The sequence below is a fragment of the Castanea sativa genome, chromosome 9 (genome assembly GCF_040712315.1).
Source record: "Castanea sativa cultivar Marrone di Chiusa Pesio chromosome 9, ASM4071231v1".
Taxonomy (NCBI): Eukaryota; Viridiplantae; Streptophyta; class Magnoliopsida; order Fagales; family Fagaceae; genus Castanea; species Castanea sativa.
In genome coordinates, this window is record NC_134021.1 from 44,722,232 (window position 1) to 44,732,465 (window position 10,234).

General features: G+C 36.9%; 1 protein-coding gene across 1 annotated transcript; it reads right to left on the reverse strand.

Moving 5' to 3' along the window:
* Window positions 1–1,444: 1,444 nt before the first annotated feature.
* On the reverse strand, window positions 1,445–8,344 carry LOC142609556 (putative disease resistance protein RGA1). The gene is made up of 2 exons (XM_075781164.1): window positions 5,451–8,344; window positions 1,445–1,779 (listed from the first exon to the last, which is right to left on the reverse strand). The coding sequence occupies exons 1-2, from the start codon at window positions 8,088–8,090 to the stop codon at window positions 1,690–1,692; spliced, it is 2,730 nt and encodes a 909-aa protein (XP_075637279.1). The 5' UTR covers window positions 8,091–8,344; the 3' UTR covers window positions 1,445–1,689.
* Window positions 8,345–10,234: the final 1,890 nt, after the last annotated feature.

Below are 10,234 nucleotides of genomic sequence, written 5' to 3' on the forward strand. Positions count from 1 at the left end.
TTACCTTTTGGGGTTACTATCAATTTGGTCATTACATTTTGATAGTAGTCAATTTAGTCCATACATTTCGAACCTGAGAAAAGTAATTGAAAGACACGTGTGTTAACCACTAAGGTAATATAAACTTACATGATAGAATTTACCTACACTAATATATATATATATATATATATATATATATATATATATATATATTTCGGTTGGTTTTGATTTAGTTTGGTAAAATTTTCACTAAAATGGGGACCAGATCGACCAATTCAGTTTTTCAAAAATCCAAATCGAACTGAGAAAAAACTAGATTCGGTTCGGACACTTTCAGTCAGTCCATTTAGTTTGTCTTTTTCTCTCTTCAGCCCTACTTTGTTTTTATTTTGGTTCTTTTCTTTAATGGTATGTGAATAAATTAATGGAGAGAGAGAGAGAGAGAGAGAGAGAGGCTGAATAAAATTTCTCATTTTGGAACTTTTCTTCCATCTACTTCTGGTTTATTTTTTTCCCCCTGGTTTCTTCTTCTTCTTCATTATTTTGTTGTTTTTATTTTAAAGCTTGAAATTTGAATATGGAAAATTCTACAAGGAGTATTTAATAAAAATGAAAGGCAAAGATTCTACAAGGATAGTGAATACTAGACCGTGGGAATATTATTGGATACTCCCGGAATATCATAAATGCATATTCCTTCCTCTTACATGAATTGTGGGTCTCGCCATAAATTTAATTAGTGAGACCCAAAATTATGTAAGAATGAGGAGTATGCATTTATGGTAGTCACATGGACTATGCTTTGTCAAGGCATTATATACCTGGGTAAAATGAAGGCTTTATGGCTGGCTAGGAATGATGTATCATGGTTGTTGGTGAATGTGATACTAAAAAGATAATGCCCTTCATCCTCTTATCACACCTTCCAATTTCGATCCATCAACAAAAGCCTTGGAGTTCCACTAAAAAGAGGGGAAATGAAGAGAAACAGAAAGCATTGAAGGCGAAGCTCAACGCTAGTTTAATTGAGTTTTTCAAAGTGAAAGTAGTTGTTTTAAGGCCAGCTTAGGGCTGAATTTTAGGAAGAGAACTTAAGCCGGAAAAATGGCTACTTGCCTTTTATTTTTAAACTATTTAGCCTAGAGCCATTTATTCGAAGTATTTAGAAAAATATCCATGTTTTGGAACTTGATATTGTTAGCATTACATAGTATTCACATTTAATTGTGACTTGTGTGTGCTACGTGTATTTTCACATTAGTAATGCTTAGTTCTATGCAAAATTTTCAAAAAAATTAAGTGGCAAAATATGCATAGAATGTTGAGTTCGTTATTAACAATATCGAATTCAGAAAACAAGGGTATTTTGCTAAATATTTTGAAAAAAATGCCTGTTTTGTTATGTACTTTAAACATAAATGGTATTTAGCCATTTTTCCCAAACTTATGTACTGCACCTAAGTTTTGAATGATGCGCAATGCCTCTTATTTACACCTCCAATAGCAATATGTTACATCAGCATTTTCACAATGAATAGAACTGGCAACACACAATACATATTCACAATACAGTGAATACACTATAATCAAAACTCATGATATCAAACACCCATCCTCCTACAACTCAAGAACCATCTATCTCCAACCAGCTGCAGATGTTACCAGAGTTTGGAAATGAAGCTGAAGTTGCTGCGAGCATGGTACTCTTTAAGATCTGGCCTTTGTCATTTTGAACAACAATCTGGTCTTTGTCAAGAATAAGGACCTTTCTTCAATTCTTTTTAGATTGCATTGCAACTACAAAAAAAAAAAAAAAAAAAAAAAAAAAAAAAAAAAAAAAAAAAAAAAAAAAAAAAACAGAACGAATACATAATCTTCAAATAAATAAATCTAATGTTTTAATCTTAACAAAACAAAAAGAAATTGTTGAGTCTCTCTCATGAATCCAAACCTCCAATTTTTTAAAGAAATTAGTGACTGCGCAGAAGTAGGAAAGTTGAAACCAATCTTCTGGGGATTTTTCTTTTACAAAATAAACAGATAAATATACAACTATTTCATCCGCTATTAATAGAAATTACAGGTTCAGACACCCGAAAAGCCAAAAAAGCTACCTTTTGGGAAAAGCTTTTATCCCCCAAAACAAAATTTCTTAAATTTTCACAATTGGTCAAAGAAACTATTTTAACAGTTTTACTTAAAATTAAAGTTTAAACTCATGTCTTGTATTTGGCCTTTGTCATTTTGAGCAACAGCAGACCATCAGGAGGTCACAACCACCACACTCATGGTGGCTCTGACTTCTTTTCCAAACCCCTCACAATGTCTCCGCTAGCTTTTGGTAATATCTCTGGAAGGTTTGGAGGTTGGTGGGTCTTGAGTGGTAGGAGATGGGTTTTTCATCTCTAGGATTTTTATTTTGATTTTTTTTGAATTGGGTATTAATGAGTATGCATGCAAATATTGAGTTTTGCCCCCTTATTAAATTTAAGGCTAAACTACACTTTAGTCCCTTCAATTTACTTTATGAGCACAATTAATTCTTTTAAGTTTTAAATGTACGTTATTGGTCTCTCAAATTAAAAAAATGAACGTTGAGAAGTCATTTTGTTAACTACTGTTAATGTTACTGCATATATGACTTACAGAACAATGACGAAGCATCTTTAACTGAGTTGGTTTAATGTGAAGCAACCACGTCAATTAAAAAATTATGTAAGCTCCATCCAACCCACCAAAACTATAGAAGTCTAATTTCTTTTAGCCAAAAAAAAAAAAAAAGCCAAACTCAAACCCAGGCATCCAAACCTTTATCAATCATGGCTGTCAAAGCTCATGATGATCATCCATGTATTTCATCTAGTTGGACCCGTGACTTTAGGTATAGAATTCTAGAGATATATTATTCCCAAAGACAGCTCACAAAAGGAACTTACATAAAAACCCAAAAAAGAAGAAGAAATTTTAGGTTGATAGAGAGAGTTCTGAGTACAAAATTGGTTGAAGAGAAGCAGCAGTTAAGGAGGATGGTTGCGTCACCTTTGCTCCTCCAACGTCGACGCCATCAACTAGAGTCAATGAACCCTCTCAAAGATTTGCTCCTCCAATTCCATGGTGGCGACAAAAGTATAAGGAGAGAAAATTGGCTTGGATTGCTTGGGAAAAGCTTTGTACACCAAAAGATAAGGGTGGGATGGACTTCAGAGTTCAGAGACCTCAAAGCGTTTAACCTTGCTCTCCTTGCCAAACAAGGATGGCGAATTCAGCAAGATCCAAGAACTTTAGTCCACAAGGTGTTCAAAGCAAAGTATTTTGCTGATACGATATTCAAGGAAGCCCAACTAGGCCGTAGACCTTCATATGTGTGGTGAAGTTTGCTGGCATCCAAGGATATTGTAGTGAATGGAACCAGATGGGTTGTGGGTAATGGGGAAAGTGTGAATATTTGGGAGGACAGATGGATTCCCACTCCGGACTCCTTCAAGGCTGTAAGCCCGAGAATCCCACTTGAATCAGAAATGGTTGCATGCCTCATAGACAAAGAGACAAGGTCTTAGGATATAGACAAAGTGAAAGGAGCTTTCCTGCCACATGAAGCAGAGGTTTCTCGGTATGCCCGTAAGTACACGGCCTTTGGAGGACTCTATAATTTGTGTTTGGACCACCAATGGAAAATTCTCAATGAAGAGTGCTTATAGTGTGGCTCAAAAATGGCTAAAGGACCAAAACCACAAGGCTAACAGGGGGGTACTTTAGACAACATGCGTATGCGAGCCCTATGGATATAGGTTTGGAGCCTATATTGCCCAAAAAAAAAAAAGAGTTCATATTGCCAACAGAACACCAATTAAAAACAAGGGGTATTGCTCTAGAGGAGGGGTGTGATCTGTGTGGGCAGCTAGGAAGCACGGACGCGGTGCCGGGGGGGCCGCACCCGCGTTCACCGCGGTGCGACGTGGCGACGCGCGAGGGACGCCGCTGCTCGCGCGTCGGTGCCGCGTCGGCCACGTGTTGTCCTTTTTTTTCCAGCTGACTCGCGCCGACGCGGCTTGAATCGCGCCGACGTGGCGCCGATTCGAGCAAATTCGGGCCGATTCGGCCAGAATCGGGCTGTTTCGGCCGTATCGGGACGTATCGGCCGGCGACCGAAACGGCCGAAACAGGCCCGAAATGGCCGAAACAGGCCGAAACAGGCCTCGAATCATGCTGCAACAGCCGAAAACAGCTCTAAATGAGACCCAAAAACCCTAAATCTATCCTTCCTTAATTTTATTTTGAATATTTGTTGCTTCTTTTGTGTTTTCTTTTTAGTTTTGTGTTGTGTTTTGTGTTTCTTGCCTTTTTCTTTTTTTTTTTAGTGAATCAAGGCATAGTAAATTAGTAATATGTTTTTTTAAGAATATTTTAATAGTAAAAATATATAGAAAATATAAATAAAAATATTTTTAATAATTTTTTAATTGCCGAATCCCGCCGCACCCGCACCTACCTTTTTCAAAAATTGCCGAGTCCCGCACCCGAACCCGCACCCGCACCCGCACCCGTGCTTCATAGGTGGGCAGTGTGAATCTTCTGAACATGTGTTGTGGGGATGTAAATTTGCTGCTGAGGTTTGGGGGAAATCAAGACTCAAGCTGCCTCTTATAACTTATCCAACAAAGGAATTCATGGATGTAGTATGGGAGATTAGAGATAGAAAACCCGAGATTGATTGGGAATTGTTTGCTGTCACGGCTTGGAGCTTATGGAATCATAGGAACGTGGTGAGGCATGGAGGACAGCGCAAAAATGCAATCAAACTCATCAAAGAAGTGGAGGAGGATTTGAAGGAGTTCCATCATGAAAATCCCCCCTCATGTAAGCTTCCTACTCCCTTTACCCCCTCTTGGACACCCCTCAAACAGGGTTTGTATAAAGCCAGTGTGGATGGGGCTGTTTGCAAGGAGAGTGGCTGATGTGGTATTGGTGTTGTAATTAGAAATGCAAGGGGGAAGCTTATGGGGGTGATGAGTAAAAGATTGGAGCTTCCTCTTAAGGCACTGGAAACAGAAGCTATGGCAGTACAGGAAGGGATCCAATTTGCGTCGGAGTTGGGATTGAAGGAAATTGTGATCAAGGGTGATTCCTTGACAGTGATCTTTGCCTTTTTAAATGCTACTCCCCCACCATGGTCTATTCAAAAGGTGATTGAAGGGTCCAAGCAGAGCCTCAAGTGTTTCAATACCTGGTCTGCAGTCCATGTTCATCGAAATGGGAATGCTGCTGCCCATCTCATGGCAAAAAATGCCATCACAACTTTAGATTGTATTGTATGGGTTGAGGATACCCCACCCATCATAGCTATGCAAGTCTTAAAAGATGTATCAAACTTGAATGTTGTTTCATTTTAATGAAAGACTTTCCAGAGTTTCTAATAAAAAATAAAAAAAACACAAGAAAGAAGAACAAGAAGATAGATCTACCCTTACCTCTTCTTTTGATGATGACGATGAACTTCCACTATCCTCTTCGAGTGCAATCTGTGGTACATGAGCAATCTTGTGCGAATCTTCTTCCCTACATTTTCTACTCAAATCAGGACAACCTTCAATCCTCAATAGTTTTAGTGTAGTGAGAGCTTCCATCCCCTCTGGGAGAGATGACAACTTAGGGCATTCGAGAATCCCAAGTGTGTGAAGTGATTTCAGACGTGACAGCCACTCCGGCAAAGCCTTAAAATTTTCACATTCTTTAATCAATAGCAGCTGTAAAGTGTTTGCAGATCCTTGGAGCCATTGGGGCAAAACCTCCAACTTAGGTAAACCTACAATCATCAAATTCTGAAGGCTCAACTTAAGATCTTGATTGTCTTCTCCCTCCACCTCCATCAAACTAAGCTCTTTACAATCCATAATTATCAAGGTTTTTAGGGAAGTTAGGTGTCTGATACTGAGTGACAAAGTGGTCAAACTTGGACAATCATCAACAAGCAATGTTCGAAGATAGGTGAGGCGCCCCTCCATCCCTTCAAATAGACATTTTAGATTCTCACAATTAAGGATCAACAAAAATCGAAGAGAATCCAAGCAACCCACTGCCTTCTCCGACAAGCAGGTATGCTTTGTTGTAACAACCAAATACCTGAGGCTAATTATGTCCCTTATACCTTTAGGCAACTGTTCAAGATTGCTGCAAGAAGCAAGCACTAAAGTTTGCAAACTGTGCAGCTTGCAAATGGAATCTGGAAGTTGCTTGATTATGCGATTACCTGATAGGTGAAGATATCTCAAATGTTTCAAATTTTCGATAGAATTTGGCAACACCTCAAAGGATGATTTGCTCAAATCAAGCATCCGTAAGAATTTAAATCTTGAAATGCATGCTTTAAGTATGGACATGGGTTGCTCTGTTTTGAAAATAATAGTCTGAACTTTGCTCAACTTCTCTAATTGTGTTGTAACTTCTTGCCCATTATCCAAAATTGACAGATGACAAACTCCTGCAGCAAGGGTGGACTTCTTGGTCACTATAGAACACTCACTTTTGGCAATTGAGAGTGCAAGATCATGGACAAGATCATGCATTTTAAAGGTATAATAGAACAAAGCGGTTTGATAAACATCTTGAAACAAAGATCTTGACACTAACTCCTTGATATACAAGTCACCAATATCTTCAAACTCTTGATTTTCATTGTCAGGTGATTGAAGAAGTCCATGTGCCATCCAAAATTGAACCAAATTAATACTTTTGAATTCATAATCCTTTGAGAAAAGAGAGCAATAGGCAAAGCATTGCTTCAAGTGAAAAGGCAATTGATTGTAACTTAGCCTCAATGCAGGTAAGATGTGACCCTCATTCTGTTTTAAATGCCATATCTCATTATCTCTCACATATTTCCACTCCCGTTCATCAACTTTTGGATAAAGTAGGCTGGCTAAAGTCCTCACTGCCAATGGAACCCCTTTACATTTTATGACAATGCCATTTCCAATTTCTAAGAGGTTTGGATACTGTTTTTCTTCTCCTTCCTTAAATGCCAATTTCACAAACAAAGACATACAATCCTCATTGGATAGACCATCTAAATGGTATGTGGGAACAGTACCCATAATTGTAGCAACCGAGTTATTTCGTGTTGTCACTATAATTTTACTTCCATTGTAACCTTCACATAACAAATCTTCCAATTCCATCCATTTATTACGATCTTCGTTCCAAACGTCATCCAAGACAAGTAGAAATTTGTTATCTTTTAAAAGTTCTCTTAATCTAAATTGCACCTCATCCACGCCCAAATTATCTATAAATTTCTTATTCCTCAAAAGTTCTCTTAAGTTATTTTGCAACCCATGTGCACCGAAATTCTCATCAATCTTATCAATTGCAGACTTTAGGATTTCTTTTATCAACCTTGTAACATTAAAATCCTCAGACACACACACCCACATTCTCAATTGAAAATGACCAACTACCTGTTCATTGCTATACACCAACTTGGCAATTGTGGTCTTCCCCAAACCTCCAATCCCAGTGATAGGAAGTATATCCACATTTCTGCTGGAATTTTCATTTTGTTTCATCAAAAGATGTATAATATTTTCTTTGGCATCATCCCTACCGATGACATTCCGAGGATCAACAAAGGAGTGGGTCATGTCCCTCCTTTCCTGCATATTTAACTTCCTATCTCCAAGTCCTTGAGCAAGATTGAACTTATCTTTCTCAGCTGCAATTTCATCTACCCTCTTCCTAATACCTTTGATTTTATGTGCCATTTCAAAACGGACTGCAAGTGGATTAGAACTTGAAAAGAAATTACTCACCTTTTTGCTAGTGCTCCCGTTTCTCTTCATGACTTCCTTCTGCAGAATTCGGTATTGGAATTCATCCAGCACATTCTCAGCATCTTGAAGGACGTCTTTGAGCTCCCCTAGCCAAATACTCAGCCTATGGTCACTGGCTTGCTTCTCCTCAGCATCCAAGAGTACGGCTTTGATGGCTTTGACAGTGCGCTCAAGCTTTGTCAGATCACTTCGGACGCCCCATGCTGAACTGAGCTCTTCGTAAGTAACCGATCCAAGTAGCTCCAGGACCTTCACTGCAACGCCATAGCCAATTTCAGCCATGTTCTTGATCTGGTGCAACGGAAACTGGAAAGGAAGTAAATCAAATGTGAGTGCTCTCTTGCTGGGTTGGAAGTGGAAAGTCAGATTTACAGGATGAGAGGCTTTATTATAGGCGGACAGCTTCAGATCGAGGGTTTGACTTTGGGAGATGGGTTCAGATGGTGTTTGGTTACGGGAAGAGTAGGCTTTTGAGAGTGCCTGAGCGTTGTAGTGGAAGAAAATGACTAAAGAGTAAAGAGCGAAGACAATGGAATGTGAAGATGAATGGCTGTGCTCAGTTGCAAAAATGGTAAAGTGAAGAACATGAAAACAACCAAGCAAAGAGACGTTTATTGGAGTTGGTGAGAGACTTTCAAAGTCTTTTACGCGTGGATGAACAGTGTGGCCATGTGGGGACGGAGCTCTATACCGCGCAGACACTATAGTCTCTATTCATTTATGATTATTGGTATAGTCAAGAAAGATAAAAGAAAAATCAGTTGCACAGTAACTCTCTTTTTTTTCATTTAAATTACAGGCATAATATATTAATTTTATTACTATTGATGTAGCTTCTAACACATCAGACCTTTGGTCGTAGATTCACCACACTCTGTTCACAAACTTAGATATGAGTAATTCTCTTCATGCTCTTTTCTTTGGTAGGGTCCATCTTCACCGTCCAAATTAAAATTTATTGTATAAATTTTGCCAAAGCTATTAAAATAATTATGGGTGATTCAAAATTATGTGAATATATAAAGTCTTTCATATTTTACCAAGATTGCCAAGATTAAAAGTGGATATTTAAAACGATGTCATAATTTGAAATATTAATCTTTATACTCCTTCATATAGTTTTGAATTTTTTAAAGTTCTTAGGTAAATTTATTTATGAAATAATTGTAGCCTTACTACCTGTTTCATAAATGTATTATTGTATTTTTTTTAAAGAGTAAGTTACTAATTTTTCTAAAAGATTATTCTCTCTGTAACTAATATTAGTTATTATATAAATTACTGATTAAGAAATAAATTACTAATTTGGTCATTGACAATAGGTATCAACATTATCTCTTAATTCTTAAAAATAAGTCAATTATATTCTTGATAGTTATGTTAAAAATAAAAATGATTAACATAGAGGTATGCATTCAACTCCCTAATTTGACAAATTTAATCCAATCCAACTTATCATGTCATTTCAAATTGCTTGTTTTTTTTTTGGTGGGTTAATAGTTTTAATTGTAAAAAAAGAAGAAAAAAAGAGTTGGATTATATTCAAATTAGAAAATTTTTTAATACAAAAAATTTAACTCAATCTATGCAGTTAATAATTTGAAAAAAATATATATGCATTAAAAAAAATATTTTGAGACTTTATTTAAATTTGTTGGTTCGGTATGTCTAGATATTTTACTACTTAGTTTTGATGAATTTGAACTACTAGACTTAATTTTGTAAATTAATTAATACACAAATGGAAATTAATTATCAAATTAACTCAGTTAAATGATCCATAATATAAAAACTTTTATATAAAACACAAAGAGAAAAGGCACAAGACTTATCTTTAAATAGCATAGACTATGACCTCATTTTCTTTACTGAACAACTATTAGGGGAGATTTATATAAGTGCACAAATAAGTTTTAAGTGATGATGACATAAAAATTAATAATTAAAGTTTTTTTTCTTTTAATTTCTAGATTCCTCAAGGTTAAGAAGTTGTGCTGGGTCTTTATTTTATATTTTAATTCCAGCCCAACCCAATTGATTCAATGGACAACCCATTTTCAATTATTTTTTGCAGTTTTTAGAAGTATCCTTTATCTACAAGTACCAAGACCCACCAAAATTTAATAAATTGAGTTTAAAAAAGAGACATTCTACTCACTTACTCTTAGGAAATTGAATTGTACAGACGGGCAGCTCCTCAACTCAAATTGAAATTGAAATTGGGGAAAATGTCTTTTACCGCCAGGGCACATGACACACTCCATCAGACGCCACTTCAAACTCTCGTCAAAGTCCGCATTCCATTCTCCTCCACCAACCACCACCTCCAAACCCCTCTCTCCTCTAAACGTCTAGTCATAGCTTTGAACAAAGATTAGTTTTCTTTTTTATTAGTGTATATTATAGTTACATGCTTGGACCGAGTT